This window comes from Buteo buteo, chromosome 11, assembly GCF_964188355.1.
Source record: "Buteo buteo chromosome 11, bButBut1.hap1.1, whole genome shotgun sequence".
Lineage (NCBI taxonomy): Eukaryota > Metazoa > Chordata > Aves > Accipitriformes > Accipitridae > Buteo > Buteo buteo.
Window position 1 is genome coordinate 21,755,391 of NC_134181.1, and position 24,597 is coordinate 21,779,987.

Sequence of the window (24,597 nt, forward strand, 5' to 3'; positions counted from 1 at the left end):
CAGACCACAGACCTAGCGAACCCACCTTATCTGTGTGCCGGCAAAGGCAGGGGAGGAAGAGTGTGGGATAGAGAGGCTGCTATTAGAGTTCAGTTCTGACTGAATTTTCCAGCGTAGGCAGCTAAATATAGGAGATTCCATATTAGAGGTTGGATAACCACACAGACCACAGCTTTGTTTCCAGCACCTCAGCTGCCATTGACAGAAAATGCATGTCTGGCTTTGGTGTCACTTGTGGTATGGCTTTGTAGTGCCGTGTAAAAGTTCTGGTCCAACCTTCTGCCACCAGCTGCTGGGGCAATTTAGTTAAGTCGCCTTCTTCTCTATACCTTGTTTTTCCTCTTTCAGAAAGAGGAGAGCAATATAGAACTGTGTTAGGATCTGGAGGCACAGTCTAAGACGGCTTGTGAATGAACATTTAACCAGGCTTGAACCACAGTTGTGTTGTCTTAGCTGAGTTAATAGATATATATCCAAGGACAGAAGTTGTGCTTGTCTTAAGCAACATAAATCAATCATACAAGCATTCCAAGTCTGCTTCAATGCAGAGACAACCACGATAGCACAAATCTCCTTCCATAGAGTCTGCTGTGCTGTATTTAGACAGCCCCTGTGCCTCAGCAGAGAGTTGTAGGAAGCAGCTGTGCAGCAGCAAATTTTTAAGTGTATAGCAGCTGTTTGACAAGGGAAACTTAAACTGTATCACAAGGCCTAAACATGGGCATAAATAAGTCTGTGTACCTTTATCTGTTGATAGATAGTATGTGTCTAGATATATTTCATTACAACCTGAACTTGTCTTGGCATCATCCAAGCCTTTCAGAAGGAAAAAGGGGGAGGGTAGAACCAGCTTCTCTTAGCTTAGAAATGTTTTAAAACATCTGCATCTTGAAACAGATATGATGAACTAAAAGATATTTTAACTTTACAGTTACCGTAAAAATAAATCTGTTTCTCAACTCTATTATTTGTTCTATTTAAATAAGTATTGTAGTAGATCTTGTTAATTCCTTGTTGGAAAACTTGCATCACGTTCATTATACTTACTTTGTGCTTTTCACCTCTAGATTGTACCCCATTTAGAGGTGTGGTAACAGTGGTGCAGGGAGGCATAAAGGCTGATGCACCTAGGTCAATTCAAAGCAGAAGAGGACTCACTCTGCCTTTCAGTTTAGTGCCTTATCCATTGGATCTCCCTGCTGGCTTGCTTGAATCTGTTTACACTAAACACAGGGCTGAGAGAGTCTCTGTCTTCAGTGGGGTCTGTAAGTTGTTTCTCTCCTTTTTAGGTTCTAAAGACTACCAGCTGGTTACGTGGTCCCGTGATCAGACTCTGCGGATGTGGCGGATTGACTCTCAGCTGCAGAGGGTACGTAAGCACTTTTGCTCTTGAACTGTAGACAGTTTTCTTACAGGCTGGATTCACCTCCCTTTCCTTGTGCTCCCAGTCACTTGTCTGGTATCCTAGAGCTGCAGACACAGCTGCAGCCAGCTTCTGCTTCACTTTCCTCTTCAGCCCCAGCCCAGAAACATCCCCGGGGAGACCTGTGATGAGGCTTCTCTGTGTCTGTGCCTCAAAAGCTTCTGTGGAAGTGCAAGGCCACTTTGTTGTATAACAGGAAGTGTAGAAGTCATTTGGGGAAGGTGGAGATCAGTTACAGCTTGCATTGCCTCTGAGGATGCCACCTCCATGGCTGCAAGACTGTATGACTCTTGGCCTTTTAGGTATCAGGTAAATGTAGGGATTGTGCCCTCCACTTCCTCCCCTTGTTTCCATAGCCTCTTAGCCTGGTGCAGGCAGTGTAAATCTTGTTCTGCTTTCTGGCAGCAGTTACAAATTGCTGATGCAATTACTAGAACAGCTATGCTGGGTCAGACCGGAGGTTCCTATGGCCACGATGGCCCACATTGCTCTGTCTCATCTTCGGCTGTGTATGTCTTGGAAGGGGATAAGAATAAGGCAAGAATGGAGTGATGTTTCTCTCAGATGCCCTGCCAGCCTCCTGCAGTTTGCAGCTTAGAGGCTCATTGAGTCTGGCATCCTTGTATTTGACGGAGCTTGATGAGTTTCACTTCCCTAGACTTCTTCTGTCTTTTCTTTGACCTGTCTAAATTTTTGTCATCTTAAACATCCTATCAACAAGGAGTTTCATGGCTTTTCTGCATGTTGTGTGGAAAAACAGCTCCTTTCATTTGTTTATTTTGCAACCTGCTAGTTTCTTTACATTGAAGATGAAATGAGCAGCCATCTTGTCTGTGCTGAATATTCTGTAGACCTCCCATCATATCCCTCCTCAGCTGCCTCCTTTTTCAAGTCAAAAGGTCTTGATTTACTTCCTCCTTTGTACGAGAACTTAGATTGTCCTTTTGCCTTTCACATCCCTTTTTCAGTTCTACTGTATACTTCTTGGGATGGGGATCTGCACTTTGTTCTTTCCAAAGAATTCTCAGTACTCAGTTTGTTTTTTAAATTGTCAGGCATAATTCCATGAAGACATCAGCTTAGCCTGGCCTGTATGTCTTGTTTCCTCAGTCAGCTTGAACTTGCCATTTTTTCCCCTATGTGCATTGCTTTATATTTATTTGAACTGAAGTTCATCTTTCATTTTAATACAGTTACTCCTGTAAGGTCCTTCTGTGATTGCTTGCAGTCAGCCACTCTCGTTACTACCCTGAAAAACTTGGTGGCATCAGCAAACCTGGTCATGTCGCTATTCACCTCCTATTCCAGGTTTTTAATGAATATGTTGAGAAGCATGTGTCCCAGCACAGATCCTGCAGGAATCCTGCAGGTCTGTAACAAACTTCCTCTATGAAAAATGACCCGTTACTGCTACCTAATATATTTGCAAATATTTTATTTCTTTCTTGTCTTTAAATCAGTTGTTCATCCATGTCAAAGCCTTTACTCTTCCTCTGCTGGCTCCCACTCTTTTGTCCTTGTCTTTGTCTGGATCAAACTACACACATGATGGTATGTTGCTGGTGACCAATGCTGTAATTTGCTACATTGCATCTTTGTCCTTTCTCCTTCCTATATTTCTTCTCTTCCATCTTCCCTGTTTTCTTGTGCTGAACTTAAAATACAAGTTTTCATGGTCTCTTTTTGGTGCAGGACCTAGAACACTAAGTCCCCTAGTATGTACCTGGGTCTCTAGATCCTACTGGAGTGTAAATATCAAAAGCAGAAAGTGTGCTACTATTATATCTGATCTAAAAAAATAAACCAGTTTTGACAAATTAATTCAAGAAATTAAAATCATGTCAGCTTTAGTTTTGATTTAAGTAAAACCTCTGTTACTTAGACTGGCCTTGTCAATTAAGTGGCTTTGTAAGTGAGCAGGAGATTTGGCCAGGCTGTCTGAGGTGACAGAGCTGAGTGTGCTGGAAAGTGGAAGATCACCTGTCTTTGACAGAAACAATGTGGAGGTCTCAGTCATGCCTGTTGCGTGGACAGACCTACCTTGTAAATCCAGCTCCCTGGGCAAATGAGTTGTTCAGTGGTGGCTCTTTCCGCAGCTTGGTTTCTGTTGTGCAGCATGTGGGTATGTTTGTTCTTTTCAGCTGTGTGCTAACGATATCCTGGATGGAGTTGAGGACCTCATCGATGGGATTTCTCATCTGCCAGAGCCAGACAAGACCCTTCACCCCCAGGACTCGGAGCCCCAGCATAACTCTGGACATGGGGATGAGGAAGGTGAGACAAGTGATGGGTCATGGAATTTCAAACACCAGCTGTCTTTGTGTTGGGAAGAAGATGCATTTTGGCATAAGAAAGTAACATTGTAGGCAAAGCACAAACTGGTGCTGTTTCAAAGGTTAATGGATTCCACATCTGAGAGGAGGAAGAACACTAGGGGTTCCTCAGGATGGTCCTCCCAAGTTTTTTCTCCTCTAACACAATGATTCTAGCTGTAAAATGAAGCTCTTCCTTGTCACTAATGCTATTTAATTGCATTCTCTTTAGGTCATAGTTGTGGCTTGCTGCCAAAAATAAGGCAATCAGAACACAAGTTCTGGCTCTTAAGAAGGTAGATTAGTTTAAGCTGAGAGATGAGCCCACAGAAGGGGAGAGTGTGTGGGTAAGGCACTCTAACACAAGTTGCTTGCATCACACCTGGTACCCAAACATTTCTGCTGGGATCACTGTGTGAACTGACCTAACATGGAGATGTTTATCGATGTCTTCTCCCATCCATCAGAAGTGGTATGGAGAGAGCTTGTGAATTTTTGTTCAGGTATTGATGAGAGGTGGCTGGAGGCTGGCAGAGCAGAGGGGGAGGGATGGTATTTCCGACTTCTGAGTACCAGATGGGTGGATGGGAAAGGGTCAGAAGCTTTAACAGAAAGCATTGATTTGGCTTTGTGGAAGAGAAGGCATACAGGGAAGAAATGTGAAGGAGGGTTTATGTGGTTAAGGCTCTGGCCAGGTTAAACATTCAGGGTGTTAATGTTTGAAGGGTGTAAATACCAGAATAGAAGAGATTGCAGCAGCTGAGATCCATGATGATGACGTGCATGTGAAAAAGCTATCTAGATTTCTATATCTAATACTGAGGAAGAAGAATTGGGTGCTCCCATGTCTTTGTGTCAGCTTGGGTTTAAATTCACGGTTCCTTTCTGTACTGTAGCAGGGCGCTACAATGGATCCCCATGTGAGGGGCTTACAGGAAAGCGATTTGATTCTCCTGTTGACTTGCCAACAAACTGGAGAGAAAGGGAGGAAGTGGTCCAATATCTGTCCTTTTGAATAAAGGAGCCAGCTGTGAGGTCCCTTAGGGATTTCATCTCTTCCTAACTGAAAGTTTCCTGTCCAGCAAATCCCAGTGAAGTTCCTCTCTGCCACCTGTCCTATGTGGCAGCAGAACAAGTTTCTAAAAGACATCAGCACCTCTGTCTACATGAGGGTTTTATAATATGATAGAAAAAGCCCTGGCTATCTGTGTTCCCTGTGAGCAGTACTGCGGGGGAAGCACAGCCTCTCCTGCTGCAGCTGGGAGCATTAAGCGTTCTCATTCTGGCTGCCTGACCTCTCTTTTTCCACAGGAGAGAGTTAACTCTTTCACTGTCCCTGATGAGGTCACATTCATATGTCCTATGTGGTTTCTGTGTGGGTCTGGCTTTGTGGTTCAGATTGGTAGGGTTTCCCTTGCCACCAAAGGGAATGAAAATGGCTTTTCTGTAGCAGGGTAGATTTTGCTGTAAGTGCCATGACTGCTGGATCCATGCACAAGCAAGTCCCTAGGTAGGAATTTCAGTTCTTTGTAGCCTAAAAGCTGTTGTGGACTGTCGATGTTTCACCCTGGAGGTGGCTGCATTTCAGCTGCAAAGTCTGTGTTACATTAGTAAAGCACTTTGGGGGGATCTTTGAAGAGAACAGTGCTCTGCAGGTAAATCAGAAAGCCCACCAGCTGTGTCTTCAGTGTACAGCTCTCCTCACTGGCTGCTGCCTATAAAGGATCTTTAGGAATCTAGACAAATATGTGGGCTTTGGGAGGTTAGAAACTAATTGGAAGGGAATGGGAGAAGAAGACAAAGGGAGGGTACTGCCCATACTGGGAACCTCAGAGATGGCTTTTCAGTAAGCTATGTGGTGTCTTGAGCTAGAAATAATTATCTTCCCTGAGAGCTACTGATCTTCCTTTAATCCCCTTTTCAGCTCCCTTTTGTGAAGTATATCTAAGCACTATAATAAAATCTCAAACAGGAATGAGTAGCTAAGCATCCTACCTATCCAAATTCAGCAACCCACTGGGCAGCAGTAAAATGAGATATATTTGTCCCAGCAGCAAAGTCAGTAACTTTTAGGCAAATGCCTGTAAAAGAATAGCTTTTTTTGCATTTCTTGTCATTTATTTTTTTGCTAGGAATAGTCTGCAATGTGATATTGCAAGCTCAAGAATGACAGCTGAATAATCGGGACTTCCCTTGTGTCCTTAGAACAATCATCAAAAAATACATTTGTTCTTCTTAAGAAGTAGTGCCAGAGCAAAACACCCTTCCGAAGGAGCTGCCCGTGCCCTAATGGGGGTACATAGCAAGATACACGGCAAAAGCCAGGCACGACCACAGGCAGGGACCAGTTCTTCTGAAACTCAGTCAAGTTTGCTATCTTAACCATAATTCCTTGTGTCCTGCAGCTCTTGCCTGGCTGTTTAAATGTATTCTGGCCTTCAGGGGTTATTGTACTCCTGAAAACTGTTGGAACTGGACGGCTAGACTCAACATTTAGATGAGTTAAAGACCGTTAAAACACTAGAGTGCTTTGCGATGTTAAATGCAAACGGCTGCTACAAATGAATTAAGCCTCTACTAGGGCCAGAAATACCCTCTTCTCTCTCTCAAAGCCTTATTATGCTTTGGAAGCATTCCATGAAAGCCAAGAGCAGTGGGGTGTGAATCCCAAAGACCAGAGCTCCTCCTGGAGACTGCTTCGGCAGCAATTCGTTCCTGCTGATCTGAGAGGCTCCAGTTCAGCTGTTTGTGACTCTGGCAGTACTGTGTACGGAGGAGAAGGGGTCTCAAATGAGCAGAGACAGACCATTTAGGGCTATACAGAGTACAGGCAGCTTCTGTAAACTTCCTGGAAACCTATGTGCAGGCAGGTTTATTTTTTTGAAGAGCAAGGCTCAGAAGCCTGCCTCTAAACAACAGCTGAGACCCTCCAGCTCACAGGTCTTTGCCAGGTAAAACTCAAACCTCCATGTGTCAGAAGAGCAGAGGAAAGCCTGCCGTCTTGGCTGCCTCCTGGCATTGCATGCCAAAAGTCTGTCTATTACAGCTTTTCTCAACCTGTTCTCCATCTTTCCTGTCAGCCTTAAAAGAAGATTTCCTGAATGACCCCCTGGTGGGAGAGAAAACGGACCAACTGGGACTGCCTCAAACACTGCAGCAGGAGTTTTCACTGATCAATGTGCAGATCCGAAATGTCAATGTGGAGGTAAAGAGTTTCCTTTTTCTGGCTTGTTAGGAGGGGATGTGGGCAGGCTGGCTCATCGGAGCCTTTAGAGGGGAACCTTCTTTGCTGCAGTGACTGCTCTCTGTAAACAAGGTTTATTTTGAGCCATAGAGATCCTCTTGGCCAGGGATGGTAGGAAAGAGGATAATCCTAGACACTGGGAGTGAGGGAGGTGTTTCAGCACAGTAAGTACACTGGCTGGTCCCGAGAAGGCTGGATGGTGTTCTCTTCTCTGCCTCAATGGCAGAGTGGAAACTGACTTGTTCCACTACATGCAGCTGATCTCATTTCAACTCTTTATGAACCTGATCTGCTGAGCCTTCCCTATGCTGCACTCACTCTCTCATTTTTGGCATCTCCCTTGCACGCCAAATACTCCTCTGTGCATGGAAGCTGGCTGGAGACACAGCACTGTGCTGGGATGGGAGGCTTGAGGCAGCTGCCTGTCTCCTTTCCCCACCCCTGTGGTTTCAGAGCTCACCACATGATCCTGATGTAGTTTTCTGAGACAGTGGTATGTGATCTTAGATGGTGCCTGTTACTGCTGCACTGGGCCTTGAGCTCTCCACGGCCAAGTGAAGTGGGCTGGGGTGCAGTGGCTGTCGGGAGTAGAGCCTAATTCCTGGCTGGCTGTGGTCTCCAGATGCTGGGATGCTGGATGGGCAGTCTGCTGGTGTGAGCTGACTCTGTCCCCATCTGCCTGGGGTTTTTTGCTGTCACTGTGTTCACTACCCTTGGAAACAGCATGACTTCATCTTATGGGTGTGTAGAGGAATCAGCCCCTCAGCATGAACTTAAGCCACTATAAGTTTGAAAGTCTTTGGAGGTCTAACTACAGAGCCATTGCTTTTCCTCACAGATGGATGCGGTGAGTCGTAGCTGTACAGTGTCAGTGCACTGTGGCAACCACAGAGTCAGGATGCTGGTGATGTTCCCTGTCCAGTACCCCAATAACGCTGCACCGTCCTTCCAGTTCATCAACCCAACCTCGATCACTGCCTCCATGAAAGCAAAGCTGCTGAAGGTGTGTGTGGAGTATACACTGTCTTTATAAATATATAAATGCTGGACGCTTGATGTCTAGATTACTGACACAATAAAACATCTGACCTTCCTGAAGGCACACCACAGGTTGCTTTGAACTGATACATTGTGGAGCTCCTAGGGTGAGATTTTTGTTGGCCTTGCATCCCAGTATTTGCCTTTCTCCACTGCTGCTTTTTAAACATGTGTTCTTCACTGCTACTCTATTCTGGTGTGATGCGTATTGCCTGAGGATCCCTAACATCCTTCTCCTCACGCAGTTGGCTCCAACACCATAATAGACAAAATGACCAGCTAAGCATCCAGCTGCAGAAAGATAATATTTTTGAGCTGGGATGTTGCCTCCTGCTCTCCTCCACAAACTTTTAAAAATGAGGGGACTTTTTACACAGGCCCTGCTAATTCCAGAGCAGGTGTTTGATCATCTGGTGTAAGAAGTTGTATTGCTGATGAAATCCCTTCCCCAGCAGTAAGTAGATGGATCAATTTGGGTTCCTTCCTGATCCAATTTGCCACAAACTGCTATGAAACATATGGGCTACAGTAGTATAGAAGCCCAAATCCTGGCTCAGAGTGTGCTGAATCTAGGTGAACCCTCGGTGCTCTGATCAAAGCTCACAGTTGTTCCTCAAAGCAAACAGCACACCAGTGGGTCAGTGTGGCTCCAGTGGATGTTAGGTGTTGTCTTTGGCCTCTCTGGATCCTGGCATCTTAGCTGCTCTACAGACCAAAAAGGATGTGGGGAAGGTGTGGATGTAACCATGATTCAAGCTGCATCTTGTATGAATTCCAGATATTGAAAGACACTTCTCTGCAGAAAGTGAAGCGGAACCAGAGCTGCCTGGAGCCCTGCCTGCGTCAGCTGGTCTCCTGGCTGGAGTCTGTTGTGGTATGGAGAACTGCGTGGGCTTTCTGCCCTAGTTTGTTGTCTTCTCCCACATCCCACACTTATGACTCTGCAGTGAGAGTCCGGCCTCATTAGACATGTAAATAGACCCCTGTGACTGGCCATTACATTTGTGTAAGCACTTCTGGTTAATGTTGAAGAAAACTGAGCAGATGATTAGATGTGTTTGTTTCTGAAAATCAGGCCCTGAAGATTTGCTGCTTTGGGGAACTCTGCATGCTCACTGATATTGAGGTTAGCAGGAATGCCTGGGGGTTGGAGCTTCTTAGTGGTGCTTGGTAGTTTCCCAGCTCAGAGAATATCTCATTGAGTGCCAGGGCATGGTTATCATCTGTGAGAGAAGATAAGAGGTCTCAGGGAGCTGATGGACTCATTCTTGTCTGAAAGGCAGTGGCAGATGTCTTTACGTCCTCAGTTCTAGTCAAAGATCCTGCTAGTCCTATTCTAGGGTCTTTGTTTTCTTCCCTTGAAAAAAAAAAAAAAAGCTGTGAAAGTCTGTTTTTTCTGAAGCCTTGTGCTGAGGTTTTGTAGGGATGATACTGCAGATAAATCCAAGTCACGCTCTGCCCTTAGCTGAGAGATCTGTGATACCTACTCAGCATCCCTGTGTCAGGTATTAGGTCTGTGTGTGGGTGATGTGTGTCAGAGTGGGAGATTTTAGCATTCTGGAAAATCTTGGAGAGTCTCCTCAGGTTTCCTTTCCAAGAGGTTTTGTTTATTCATCACAAATAAAGGGCTTTTTTTTTACATGGAAAGGCTTAATTCTGTTTGATTTCAGCAATAATGTTGTAAAAGTGGGAACTTTCTCCATTGTATGGAAATCTGATGACTCAAGCCATGCACTGCTGCCTTTAAAGAATTCTTTAGACCTAAGCCATAGTACTCTTTATCCAAATAAATGCAGATTTCAGCCAAAATTCCTATGGATGGGCCTGAGGTCCCCCAGTATTTTGCACCACCTGCCTTCCTCACGTCAAGACTCCCAGCCTGCATTTGACCCCCTGCAGTTGTATGGCATTCCTATTTAAGGAGCCTTTGTGTCTCACTTGCATCATTGAGGTATCAGGTTTAGCTCAACTCCCTGTCTTGAGATTCATATCCAGAGTCTGAAGGTCAGATTTTCTGTATAGTTTCCCACTGTTTCACCCTAAGTTAAGCTCTGTATTTCAACATAGCTATGGTGGGAAAGAAGCCCTTTCCTCAAAGGTAAATGTGCTTGTAAGTGCCTTTGCAGCCAGAGCAATAACCATGCTGTGTGCTTGATCTGCTCTGGCTCAAAGAGCAAGCACCTTCTGTGAGGCTGCTTGGCCCTGCGATGCCTAGTGCTCCAGCTGGGTTTCCTTCCTGTGTGACTTCTTGGGTAACTTCTGTTTCAGAACCAAGAGGACAGCACATCCAGCAATCCCTACGCTTTGTCAAACTCCGTAACACCCCCCTTGCCCACGTTCGCCCGGGTCTCCAATGCCTATGGCTCCTACCAGGACTCTAACATCCCATTTCCACGGACCTCTGGAGCCAGGTTCTGTGGTGCAGGTTAGCCCCATCGCTGATTATGTTACAACAGCTACCTGGGGAACGGTCCTTTCAATGTCTTGGGGAACAGTTGCCTCTGAACAAGACGAGGCTTTGGTCACTGCCATGCAAGGAGTAGGAAATGGTATCAAAGTAGTGATGTTGTGATAAATTTACAGATAATGAGACTAGTTAGCAACTGTTTGCAGTTGGTGTTGCATGCGGGATTTTAGGATTTGGAAATCCAGGGCTAGTTAAAGAGATGGCCTTTGGCTTGTGACATGTCAGAGGTATTGGCAGACCTGTCTTTTACAGAAGACTGGAAATAGCTATTTTCCTTGCCTAGTTCTCTCCTACCGGCATCAAATTGCTGGACGTATTCTGGTGCTCAGTCTTCACAAAATTCCTGTGATTTGGGGTTGAACTTACCCCTTGCTGAAACCATATTCTTGTTACTAACCGCTCTTTTCATATTTTTCACCCTTTCTGTTGTCCAAAATAGCTTTTACAAGGTCATTGGGAAACTTCTTCTAAGTGGGAGAGGGGGTACAATCACGTCCAGGTTTCCAGGAGAGTGTACAGTGCAAAGACCATCCTTAAAAAACAGGTTATGCTCTGAGTAAGAGCTGTTAAGTTTCACTGAGCTGTTTCAGATGCAAGCATGCCTCCTCCAGGCCTGACTGCATCCCAATTTGAGCATGTTTTGAAAGCTACTTTTCATACAGGCCTCACCAAATTCCCAGCAAAAGTAAAACAAAGTAGTATTGCGTTGAATAGGCTCAGTGAAACCTCCTAAGTCCTGAAACTCTTGCAAGAGTGGGCGTCTGAAGACACTTGAGATGTTAACAAATGGGGTAAGGCTTGTGAGAGAGTGCTTTGAAACCCCCAGATGGCTGGGGTTATCCTTTGGAAGAGGAGAGTTGTACAAGCTGCAATGGTTTCTCTGCATAGCCAAACATCACCTCACTTGCCTCTGGAGTATCAGTGCTTGACAAGTGCTGGTGAAGAGTTAAAACATGAGTATGTATTTGTTAATTTTGTTTTCCTGTCTTTTCTCTAACATCTGTAAGCCACTTGAGATGGTGCTTTTAAGACAATCATCTCAACAAAACATGCTCTTTAATGGGGTTGCAGGGAGTGGATTTGGGTTGAGAAAATGTGGTTGTCTACTTGTAGTTTAAAAACTCTCAGGGTAGTGGATGGGCACTCAGCCCCTTGACTCTGATACCTTAAATGGCTGGGTTTCCCTGTGTAATCCACCCCTGGGTAATCTGCTCCTCGTTGCATGATCTTTATGCCATGTCCTGTCTCTTCAGGGTACCTGGTGTATTTCACGAGACCCATGACCATGCACCGTGCAGTGTCCCCGACGGAGCCCACACCCAGGTGAGTACCCTAAGTCACATTTGAGGTGTGCTGCTGTCATGGGCAGGAAAGCAGCAAGAGGATCAGATCCTGCACTGAAGCTACTGACCTCTAGTGTTAGCTGTGCCCTTGACACAGAGAGCCTGGTCCCTTCTATTACTGGCCCTTAGCAGAGACTCTTTCAAAACACCTGAAACATTGCTAGCAGCTTGGGTTAGTGATGATGTCAGTGTGAGCCTCCAGAGCAATCTGGACGGTGAAAGCTCCTGAAAGTGTATTCTCTTGTTTCTAGGTCCCTGTCAGCTTTATCAGCGTACCATAGTGGCCTCATTACTCCAATGAAGATCCGCACAGAGACTCCAGGCAATCTGCGTTTGTACAGTGGGAGTCCGACACGCAGCGAGAAAGAACAGGTCTCCATTAGCTCCTTCTACTACAAAGAGAGGGTAAGTACCAGACCAAAAAACCTTTCCTAACACTTCAGCTTTTGTGATCTGTATTCCTTCCATATAGCTGTGAGCATTGCTAGTAAAGAACCTTCATATTCCTCTTAAGAAGGCATCTTTTTCCAGGCAGCTCTGTAAAAATGTCAAATGGGTTTATCTCCTATTAGTAGCTTCTTTACTAATCCTCTCTAGCATTTGACCTGCTTATTTTGATATTTCTCTACACTGACCATCACAGCTTCCTTCAGTGCATTACACTGTGCATTACGTAGGGTTAAAATCTCACACTTAAGAAGTTGTAGTCTCCAGATAAGTACAAGTAGGCAGCTCTGCTTTTCTCAGTACTCCCTGACTCCCTCACTGCCAAGAGTTGTGGCTCTCTGCAGCTTACTGGCAACCTCTCCTGGGTTATGGGGTATAGTTGGTTATTTCTATTACAAGTTTCTTTCAGGGATATGTGCCCCTTTAGACTTTTTTTTTTTTTTTCAAATAAAAATAATTCCTACATGATTCTTCAAAGATATTCCAGTCCACATACTTCTGGTTTAGGTGTAGGTCTTGCTGTTGTTGCTGTTTACAAGCAAGTCTTTGGGGGAGAGTGGGATTGTTTCCTTCTGAGACACAGAGAGTGAGGAAGATCTGTTGGTAATTGTACGGTGACTGTAGGGTAGTTCTGAAGCAGCTGAGGGCACGATGTGCCTGGAACAGATGTTGTGGGAGTAATAGGCTGTGCAGCTTGCTCAGAAACAAACTCTCTATGCTTCAGCAGGGGGTGAAGTGGCTTTCAGAAATACAGTAAGCTTCTACCAAGAGCCTGAGAATTTGGAGCGTACACGTAGTTTGCCCACTGTCCATGCTGAGGGCACTAATCTGCTGCAGCAATGGAGAGCTTCCAGGTACCCCAAGGAAAACCGAGAGCTGCCTGCACTCTGCTGCAGCGGAGCTTGGGAACTCCTGTCCCGGAAGCAGAGGGAAAGTCAGACCCTTGAGCTCTCATCCTTCCTTGGCACTGAAAGAGGTCTTGATTTTCCAGTAGTGCTGGACATGACAGCCTCTGGGACTTTGTCCTGCTTACATGATGTGAGTTAGTCATTACACCGACCAGCTGTGGGGAGAGTCTCTGTCCCCATGGAAGCTTTGCCTGCATACAGACCCCAAAAGACTCTCAGAGTCCTCATTCTGGTTTTTTTCCCCACACAAACTTCTTTTTGATGAGAAGAGAAAATGGTGCTGCCTGGTACAAGAATTACAGCCTGTTCTAGTCTTTGCAGGAGAGTTTATTTAAAGAGCTACCTCTGTCCTCTGCAGTGTGCTTGTCGCTGACACACAGCTCTCTAAGATGACAGACAAGGCTAAAAATAACATGTGGAAGCAGCTTGGTGCAATTTCATGTGACCTGTCTCCCCAGCCCTTGTATTGATGGCGACAAGATTTTTGTCACGGGGAAGAAAAATTGAGAGAACAAAGCATGTGTCTAGCCATGTCTGCTGAAAGCCAGAGAAAATTCCTGTGCTCCCCTTCCCCCTGCCAAGCTAGCTCCTCACATGCTGGATTGGAAGAAGTTTAAGGGCCCTAGTAGGGAACTAGCTCCAATGTTCTTGCAGATGAAATAGTTTAAAAAAAAAACAAAACAAAACAAAAAAAAACAAAAAAAACCCCAAAATGCATCCCCTTTCAGCAAAGGTTTTCTGATTCTTCAGGAGCTGATGTCATGGCCTCTGTTAGATCAATGCTACATATTTTCATGTCATTTCATTGTGAGGATTTTAAAAAGCCCAGACTCTGAATTTAGTTGACTCCTTTCTCTGAAGCTTGGATTTTATATTTGCATTAAATAAAAGTTAAAATTTTGTGTGTTAAACTCTGATATTATATAACTTCAACCCCAAAACTGAATTTGTCAGCAATAACCAGATATTTAAATCCCATGTAGCAACAACAGGCATCGCCACCGTTAGCAAACAAATGAAATTTCCCCATTGCTAGACAGGAAATATGTCATGTTCCCATAAAGGCAGGGGAGCTGCTGAACCCAGCAGAGATCTCCTTAGTAAACCAAAATGAAACTAAATCTGGCACGAGACTTTCTGTGCTCATTTAAATGCGTGTGTATATATATACACACACGGAGAGACACACACACACATATATATATATCTTTTTATTCACACATGCACACTTCTCCTTTCTTCCTTCCTCTTTTTCACTCCTCAAAAAAAAAAAAAACCACTAAAGAATAGAAGTCAGCAGAAAGGAGAAGCTGTATCTTTACTGTGGCAATGCCATCAGTGTTTCAAACCTGGATGTCTCTTAAAGAAGGTGCCATGGCTGTGTTTTTCTCCCCCCTAGTTAGAGGGTCATGCCAGTGGGGACCTGGGAACAGCTCAGCCTTGCCTGAAGGACAGCTGTACACAGGGGTGGTGACAGCAGTGTCCTCAATGCTTCCCATTGGGGAATTTGGCAGGGCTTGGAAACTGCTGCTTCTCAGGACATCCCTCAGGCTTTGCCTGGTGCCCACCCGGTTGCAGAGCTCTCAAACTCACAGCACATGGGAGCATAGTCTGACAGCAGTGGCTGCCTACAGGAGAGCAGGACTTTGCCGGGGGGACTGAGCTTAGTTTTGTTTCTTCTTCACTGTACCTCATTTCCTTCAACTAACCCTTTTCTTCTCTTGTGAGGCCTGGTGGAGGACCCTGTAGCACAAGGCTACAGTCTTCTCTCTTTCTGTAGAGCTCTGCAGCCAGGCTAATCCCTCGGCTCCCTGACTGCAGGGTTCTCCCAGCAGTGAGATGCAAGGGAAGGTAGAGGCTGAAGGCATGGCTGATGGTCCTAACTGCCTATCATCAGCTGGAAATAAATGTAAAATACATTGCACACAATACAAATAACCTTTTTTATTGTGTTGACTCTTACAGAACTATAACAGAATTTTTTTTTCAACTGAGTGCACAGTAATGTGCTTTGAGGGTTTCCATTTATTTTTGCTATAATACTGCATTGAGTAGTTAATGAAATGTCTGCAAGTTCATAATGGAAGCCTACTTTGGACCTATTCTGCATAGACAGTCAGTGAATTTGATTGCTCGCTCAACCTGAATGAGTTCCTCAACCTATAATGACAATTTCTACATGGCCCTGCCAAGTAGCTGGGTCTCTACATCCTTCTAATATCCTGACATGTGGCTTTTGTTTTTTAAAATGAAAGTGAACAGTTACAGCAGGTTCCAGTGAATGAAGTCCTGGAGGATGCTGGATGTTAAAGGGATATCTGAGTAAGCAGGAGTGTTTATTTAGCTTCCTGCAGATTTCTGTGCCATGGTGCTGGACAGATGTGTTAAATGCAGTCTGCACTTAGCTGCCTTCCTCTTCAACCAAGAGGACTAAAACTGGTTAGAGAAGAGCCTGGCATGTGGGACACCAGGGTGTTGTCCTCTGCTCTGCTGTCAATTCATGGTATGAACAAGGTCACATGAAGCAGTTCAGTGCTTCTTGCAGCAATATAACTCTGTGTGGAAGACTTTATTCCGATTTGTGGTTGCCAAAGTCTTCCACAGTGTCTGTGTGGAGCACAGACACAGCAGCCCTTGCTTTGCCAGGGCTGTAGGTGATGTTGTATAGTATAATTGTGTGTGGATGAAAGTGGGGATCATGGTTTGCAACTGTTTGTTGTGTAACAGAACCATTGGGAACAGTATCTTTTACTCTGCTGGTTCAGGGCACGTTTCATTTCAGTTTATTTACCTTTGTCTTTAATTTTCTTGGTGTCTTTCTTCCCTTTTCCTGGGTATAACGTTTTCACATACAGATGTCTCCTCGCTCTGCCCGGCGACGTTGGTCCATACAAGCAATTAACGACTTCCCGGTACTGTGCGCTGTGCTAATACTGTCCTTGATATAACCCTGTCTTCTGCCCAAGGCCCAAGAATAAAATGCCACCTGCCTGCCTTTGAGTAACCTGCACAGAGGTGGGGGACTTGCACTCCACACAGGGCTTCAGTAAGAGTGAATGCACGCGTAAGTGGACAGGAGCAGACACTAGTTTGCAGGGTACAAATACCGACCTACAACATGCCTATTTTACTTGGTCTAGCAGTCAGGAAAGGATGCCAAGGGGTAGTTTGAAGTGTAAGAAAAGATCAACCTCTAAGAAACAAAGTGTGCGCTGCAGAGGAGCTGAATGATTATTATGCATCATCAACCAACTGATGAGACTAACATTAGAGCACCTTGTTTCTGAAAAAGATGAAGCCTTGCTGAAGAGGGAGAATTACTTAAGAGCTGTGGAAGAAACAAACTGGTTGAGTTGCTGACAATGATCCGTCATCTCATTAAAATGAGCTGCCTATTCTCAGTGCAATGCACCATAAAGTCTTATTTCCTGGAGCAATAAATAGAATTTCTCCTTAATTTGTGATCTTCTCCCAGCCCTTGGAATCGCACCACCCTGCGTTCAGTTCGAGTGGTTGCACTTCCAGCCACCCTGGCAGGTAGTCCCTCCTGCTGGCACCTGCCCTTTTGAGACTGCTTTGACAGTCATTTTCCATTAGTCAGGTCCACGTGTCCCTCAAGCTTGAACATCATTCATGTGAACATCTTGATGATATCAGCATTGCTCAAGCTGTGCTGTAAATTTGGGCAATTACTATCTCATCACTCATCTGCCAAGCATAGGCAAAGCTTAGAAAACTCCATTTCAATTTAAAGATGATCTCTTCAGATCCGTTTTTCTTAATGTCTGTGTGAACAACTGTTTTTTCACAGCTGCTGTCCTTCATGCTATCTCTTCATAAGACAGCAGGGAATAAAATAGAATCCTGTAACACCTAATTTAACTTGGTATAATAGGATCAAGCCTTCCTAATTACAACAGCTCTAAGGCTATACTAGCAAATAATAGGTGAAAGAAACCAGAAGTAATTTACTTGACTCCATCAAGGCTTTTTGCAAAGAACTAATGAAGAAATGTGAGCAGTGGAGACAAGAAATGGAGTTCTGTCTTGGATCAGGAACAGACTGAAAGAAAGAAAACCAAGCAAGGAACTTGCCAGCTTGTGGTGTGGTAAATTGTGATGCACAAAGGGCCACAGTTTTAATTCCCTTACCACTGGCTTGGAAGGAAGAACAAGTAGCGATGTGATAAAGTTATAATTTTGTGTAATGTATACTTAAAAATGATACATGGATTAGTCCAAGTCTTGAAGGACTGATTGTATTTGTGGATAACCTTTGGAAGAGGCTAATCACGCTCTATAAAGCTGGCAATAGTGCCCAAGGCGAAGATGTGGGCATGCACGAGGAGAGGTGTGGATTATTTGTGCAGACCTTCCTTCTGGAAGAATTGCTCAGCATTGCTCAAGGTGCTCAGGGAAGCAAGAGCTTAGCAAGTCTAGAAGAAGAAATATCTCCTCCTTCTTTCTAGGTAATGACTAGCCTCCACTTCAGAAATCCCTGTGCTTCAGGGCAGGTGCCAGCTATTAATTGATGTAAGCTATAAAGAAATATTCCTGCTGTGGGGTGCTTGATTCAAAAGTGCCTCAGATTGTTTTTTTAGCCCCTTTGTGGAAGGTGCCTGGTACTGTGGGAGATGCTGGAAATAGTAAATGTTGATTATTTTGAAGAGAAAATCCAGGCAGTGCTGCGTGACCTGCATGGGGGAGTTAATCTGTAGGCAGTTGTTCAGAATAAAGGAGCATAGCTTTCTCTAAGGAGCCAGCAATTTTTAAATTTTATCTAAAAAAAATAATACTAGAAGCAGCTTGAAACTGACTTTTAGCAGGTTTAACTCTTTATTTCATAAATGCCTTATTGCAGCTTAATCTTCGGCATCAAGTCTGTTCCCTTCTGTCCGCAACCTTTCTCTTTGCCCTACTAATACCAGTTTATACCACAAACCCTGAAATTTTGCATACGCTTATGTGAAACAGGCACTTCACATTTCATGATGCTACTTACGGCACTGCCTGCCTCAGCAGGATCCAAAGACACACATACCCAACTGTTCAGCATCCTTTCCAAGCAGGCATGCAGCATTTTCTAACTACTTCTGCTGAGTATGCAGTGATGATGGTGGTTGCTACGAAGCAGTTGGTGGCTTATTCTTGGGCTATCTGTTTCTACATGTAACCCATTTACTGCCATCGTTATCACCTCAGATTGCAGCAAATTACAGCCTTGGGTATGGTAGTGCAGGTGCAGGCTGGCTTTCTTAGTCATTATTCAGTGCTGTTACCCGCTATCACCTCCAACCCCATGATTGTCATAAATGCTCTGGTTTCTTTCCTTCTGGTGCTCTGAGGAGCTGATGAGTCTTAATTTACTATCACTGTAGCTATTTTCTTTCTTTTCTTCCTCTCCTTAAACTCTCAGGAGCAGCTGGGTAGATGCAGTTCTCCTTGGCATGGATTCTAGGCTGCAGAAAGAGCTAGACGTGTTGGGGGCAGTGCAGAAGACCTATGTCTTTGCCCTTCAGCTGTCAATAGTTAGCCTGGTGCATGCATGTTGATTTCTGCTTCAGCTCCAACCGTTATGTTCCCTGCTCCCCCTCATGACCTGTGCTCCAGCCCCTAGGAAGAGACACATTTTCTGTTCTACCCTAATGCCCGTGAGCCTCAGTGACACCTTTCGATAACACCATAGTGGGAGCTGCTTCTGGGAGAAGAGGTGAGGCAGAAGGGAGGGAGGAACGTTGTGGTGGACCTTGGCCAGACAGACCCAGGCTACAATTCTCCTTGCCTCTGGTAATCCCTGTTAAAAGTGTTCAAATACTGCCTGGTGGAGAGCTACTCCTGTAATTAACGCCAGCAATTACTTGGTTCAAAGTAGAGCTTCTGCTGTCAATGGCAATGAGCTTTACCTCATCCATGATGTTTCCCATACTTCTGATCGTAGTTTTTTCTAACACTTTGTTGCTGTAGCTGAGGCAAACCTGAATTGCAAAAACCAGACATCTTTAATGGTGACTCTACATGTGGTTTTATGATTTTCTTCTGTCACAGCTCGAGGGGCAGGAAGTAGTGGTCATGGAAGTGTAGTACTGGCAGGGCATATGGCCATCGACTGACTCTACTCCAGGAGCTGCGCCAGTGAAGAATTAGGGCTTCCCTCTTTGCCAGTAAATAGGCAGTGCTAAGAGGAAGAAAACAGGACAATGTTGTTGTGAGTCCAAGTTTTCAGGGGGTTCTGATACATTTAGTGTCTTCATTTGTCTGGTGATACGCTAACAGCAAGTAGTGGAAACCATTCATGGGATCTCTTTTCCATTCTCATCCTCATTTGTTGTCATTCTCCTCCAAAAAAAAAAGTGACTGAATTACCTGTGGAAAGTGATATGTGTTGTCCATGTTTCTAGTCTTTGAAATGCCTGTTGGGAGGCTTCTTCAGTCCGCTCTTGCAGAGGGCAGGAGCAGGTTGAATCTGTTGCTGATGATGGGTCAGAGAACCTGCGTCGGCTGCAAGTCCTGGGGACAGCTGGCTTACAGATGGTCAGGAGGTGGCAAGTTGCTCTCCAGATTACCTGCCGAGCTCTAGAAGCCCTTGGTGATAGACCTGCAGAATGTGGTTCTGCATCTGCAAGCCTGGGTTCAAATACCTGCTCAGACACAGCACAAATAACAGCTTTTGTTGTGAGATGCCTGGTAGCCCTTCCAGGACAGTGCCTGAGCTCTTGCCTGATGGCACGTTGTTGTGCTGGGGCTCCCAAGCTTTGCTCAAGTATTGTTTTTGGCAGCATCAGCAGCTTCTTGCTGCACGTAGGAGACAGCATTTGGCTGCCCTGACAAGGAGTGAGGTACAGGTGCTGCTTTTATTTGGGAACCTGGCTGTAATACAGCCCACATCCTTCAGCACAGGAAGGCTAGCTACATCTTTAGGTGTTATCAAAAGAAGTATAGTCTGCCCAATGGCAAGAGAGCCAGAGCTGATCCAGGCAGCGCCTCAATTAGGAACTGATGGACTGAAAAGAGTTTGGTCTCCCACCTGACCATGTTCTAGCCACCTTCCACTGCATAGCACTGCTCAGCTTTGGAGTGATTTAGCAGATAAATAGTGCAGGTGAATTCTGCTTGGATGAATTACAACTTGAGGGGACGTGGCAGAGAACAGAATCATGCCCTAGTCAGACAGCTTTTTCCATAGCACTGAATGCTGACAGCCCTGTTTCCACCAGCATTTGGCACCTCTGAATGTTGGGTAGCATGCACACTCTGCTTCTCTTTACTCTGGGGAATGGTGGAAGACCAAGGGAACCGTGGTGATGCTCTGTCACATAAGCATCCTTCGAAAAATCCACCTTCACTGCCTTCAAGTCTGAAACACCTCCTTCACTTACTGTCAAGCCTGTGCTTGAGCCTCTGAGCCTTGGTCACCCAGCATCCAAAGTGACTTCAGGAGCACATCCTTTTTGCTTCTTGTGGCATGTGCTAGCAGTACGCTCAGTGCGGCAAAACCTCCCTCAGCACATGGGCCTAAGCTTGGGCCAGGCAGGCAGTGAAGAAGGAATTAATTTCTTAAGGTCAGTAGTTGGGTTTTTTAAGGGAATTTTGTGTCTGTGATAAGCCTGCCAGGTTCTCATAGGATTGCCTGATCATGGTCAAAGGCAGTTTCGCACCCAGCCATCCCAAAGCTGGCCCGACGTCCACAGTAGAAGTGACCCTGCTTGCAGGTCCAAGTCCTGCCCTTCCTGTAGCCCAGCCTGCTCTTTAGGAGCACCCATGTGTTGCCTGTGCTAGCTCTGCCTGCGCTGCGGAGCCATCAGCACAGGGCTGCTTTGCTGGCTTCTTCAAAGGTACTGTTCTGCTTCAGCGGGGGGTGTAGGAAGCCCCATCAGAAGTGTCTCAGGAGACTCTCCATAACTCAGTATGACCAGGAGACGCTTCTGCATAGGAGCGTGGACTCTGTCTGTCTGTGAGGGAACACGCCACAGGGGAGCAGCATTGCAAAGCATCCTTTGCTGCACTTAGGAACCCTGCATAGCAGCCAGTGCTTCCCTCGGTAGAGCTCCAGTGCCTTCTGCCTGTCGTGCTGCTGCACATCCTCTCATCCCTCCTCCTCACCTTCCTAGAGTGTGGAGCTGGAAGGGGCCAGGATACCAGCCAAATACTCTACGGTGTTTCATACAGCCAAGTAACTTTATGCAGCTTGGTGTTTAGATGGCCTCTGTCTATTACTGGGAGTATTTGGGAATCATCTTGGCTTCATGGTTTTGTTCCCTTGTGTTGATTCCTCTCCTTTCTTCTCCCCCCACCTTATGTCCTGAGCTAGCTGTAAGTAGCTGTGAGCATGGTAGCTAAGGATCCTTGCTAGGAAAACTTGGGCCCTGTTTTATCATCTGCCAATTGTTTGTTTGAAGCTGTTGATAAAGCAGGAGCTGGGAGCCCTGTCCTGGTGCTAAACAGGGGTGTACTCAAACACTGGAAGAAGAGACCAAAAGAGACAGTCTGGAGCTGTCAGCTTGCCCTGAAGCTCACTCAGGGCAAGCAGAAGCTGCCTCCCACATGCCTCTGTGCTGATGTTGGGTGAAGTCAGCAGTGGTCTGTGTGCAGAGGGTTCCCAGACCAGACCTCTAATGAGAATAATTGAGCTGTCCTGCCAAGCCTGCCCAGGTTTGATTGGCATCCCGATGCTGATTTGTTCTCTTATTGGCTTTCACAGGGGAACTCACAAAATACTTTTTGAGTGAGTTTGACCTTGAGCTCGCTGCCTTGACCTGCTTTTCACTTCCTACAGATGGAGATGCTTGTTCTCCTGGGCATGTCACGGATGTTTTCCAGGGTAACACAGAGCCTTCTGAAAGGCAGGTTTGGGTGCTGCTTGCATTATTCCTGACCCTAGTGCTTTGTTCCCTGGCCCAAGAAGCCTGCTGTCCTCCTCCCCAGTAACACGTTGCCATTTGTTCTGCAGAAATCAAGGAGGTGGAAAAGCAAACGAGAAGGGACAGATGCCAACAACCGACCCATCAAAGCCGCTGGGAAAGTTATTATCCAAGATATTTCCTGCTTGCTGCCTGTCCACAAGCTGCTGGGAGAGCTCTACATGTGAGTACAGGCTGGCATCCTTTCCCAAATGAAAACAGCCATCTTTGGCATTGCTGTGCTTTAATACTGAAATCAGTCAGCACTGATCTTTGAATGTTTCCTTACCTTCTTCCTCTGTTCTTGCCTTGCTGGTTTTTTTTACTGTATCCCTCTCTGCCTGTGAGAGGGCACTTGCTTCCTATAAATTTGAAAAGTGTGATGGAAGAAGTTTGTGATGGGGTATTGTACACAGTTTGAACTGGTGCTCCAGCATCATCACTGCAAATCTTACAGGTTCAGGTTTTTGCCAGCTAAAGAGAGAGATTATCAGTACAAATTATTTTTTAAATCTCATGTTAAACTCCACACTTAAATGCACAGGCTTAAAAATCCCAATAAATGCTCATTTTCAAACTATAAAAGTGTTAGTAGCTCATAAGGCTTTTTAATTTCAGAAGTACTTGGAACTCCCATTCACTTGGAGACTTGGTTGTACAGGCGAGTGTCTGTCCAGGAAGTTTTTCTGCTTTAATGGAAAGGATGGAGAAGTTCTGTGCGGTGTTTGTTGGGTGGGGCTTATTTTTCCAAACTATCTAATTCAGATAGTTACAAAATCTCCTAAATTTTTTCTTCCTTAGCTTTGGTAATACTGTCTGGTCCTTGACAGAATTTCCAGTCTGTGGACATTCAGGGAAGAAGCAGGCTTCTCTTCCAGGGGGGCTGGAAATCTTCCTTCTCTCTTTTCTATATTATTAAAAAGAATGTTCTTTAAAAAGATGTGTTGGACCTTTCTTCTCTGGATATCTCATGTGTAAACAGCCTGACTCTTTTCCATTTGCTGTAAGACCTTAAGCCGTAAAAGTGTCAAGTGTCTCAGGAAGATTTCTCACGATAAGCAGGAAAGCCCATGTGGGTTTCCTCAGCCCACCTTGCTGGCGTCTTGGAGACTCCTCGGTGGGTGTATTACCCTACTGGGGAATAGGCTGAAGACCAACCTGTTTCTCCACAGCATACCACCATCTCCCTCCAGGTCAGTGAGAGCAGACCAACAGGCTGAAGGGGAACAGGACCATGTAACCACCAGCTTCTAGGGACAAGAATGCATCTTGGCTTGATGGTATCCTGGCACAAGTTTAGTCCAATATCTCCTTGGAAATGGTGTTTTTTAAGATCAATCCCAGCTAGTTTGGCACTGGACTTGATATGCGGTGTGTTAGTGAAGATGAATAGTGGGAGAAGGATGGAGGTGATCCCTGAATAAGAGAGAAGGAAGGGATGGGATCCTAGCCATGCTAGCATGCTCGTATAGATCAGAAAGTTCTGAGCTGCTCACTGCTGCCAGTACCACTTTGCCCCCATCCCAGCCCACCTTCATAGGTAACATGCAAGCCAGAGCTGAGCTATCTCCTTTCTTTTTAGACTGAATGTGAATAATATCCAGGAGACTTGCCAGAAGAATGCCGCCTCAGCCTTGGCTGTGGGACGGAGGGATCTCGTACAGGTATGACGTTAAATCAGACCTCTTCCTCAGCGTGCTGCACTACCCTCAAATGGCTTGTGCTGTCACCTTGATACCCAAAGAGCCATCTGGGTTCTTGGTGAACCAAAGCCTGTTGAACAGCCATGGCAGTGACTTCTACCTCATTGACACTTGGCATCGAGAAATCCCTTCCTAGGGCTGCAAGCAGATTGTGTTATGCCCTTTGCCAAACTGAGTGAAGCACATTTTTCAGGGAATTCCTGCAGGCAAAGCAAGGAATGCAGCCTACTTTTGAGTCAGCAAATGGAGTAGCTGTGCACAGAGTTGCCTAGCTGCTGTCAGCATTTTGATCGGTGATTTTTTCTTACTTATGTAATTGTTCTCATTGTTTGGTATTCATCTCTGCTGGCACTGGGTGCTGACTGCAGCTAGCTTCTCTCCAAGAGAGTCTGAGCCCAGGGACCCAGGCCCAGAATGGGGTTGGCTACTTGCCTTCAGCTAATAATAGGAGAAAAATGGCTGTTATGGCCCATCCTTTTCTGTGCAATTAGTCCATTGCAACAGGCACAACATTTGAGGACGCAGCAGTGCCTGAAAGAGATGGGAGCTGGCACTGCCAGAGGAGCTGTGCACCTCTCCTGAGCGTTTGGCTCTTCCTAGACGTGGGCAGGGAACATGGATAGGCTTACCTGATCTAAGCAGAAGCAAACTCAAGCTGTTGTCTTGCTTCTTGGTTCTGCTAGACCAGGAGAGAGAAGGTAGGTCTAGTTCCCCTTTGTGCTTCATCTTGCTGTCTGGTTTGCCCACCTTGGACCAGGGCTTGGGTGGAATAACTTCAGCAAGATTCTCTGAGATACCTCTGTTTCTTGCTTGTT

At 45.5% G+C, this 24,597-nt stretch overlaps 1 protein-coding gene across 8 annotated transcripts in view; it reads left to right on the top strand.

The window, feature by feature from the left end:
* Positions 1–24,597, top strand: part of WDR59 (WD repeat domain 59) — a 50,238-nt gene that overhangs the window by 18,045 nt on the left and 7,596 nt on the right. For 3 of the 8 annotated variants that reach the window (XR_012652227.1, XM_075040380.1, XM_075040381.1), the window contains exons 11-20: positions 1,290–1,369; positions 3,565–3,697; positions 6,816–6,940; positions 7,818–7,982; positions 8,796–8,891; positions 10,286–10,442; positions 11,738–11,807; positions 12,079–12,232; positions 22,130–22,263; positions 23,662–23,743. Coding sequence is in view for 5 of the 8 variants with exons in the window: in XM_075040380.1 (XP_074896481.1) it covers positions 1,290–1,369; positions 3,565–3,697; positions 6,816–6,940; positions 7,818–7,982; positions 8,796–8,891; positions 10,286–10,442; positions 11,738–11,807; positions 12,079–12,232; positions 22,130–22,263; positions 23,662–23,743 (1,196 nt within the window). In the remaining 3 variants the exon portion in view is untranslated. The other 5 variants (XR_012652228.1, XM_075040384.1, XM_075040382.1 and 2 more) reach the window with 5 other exon arrangements.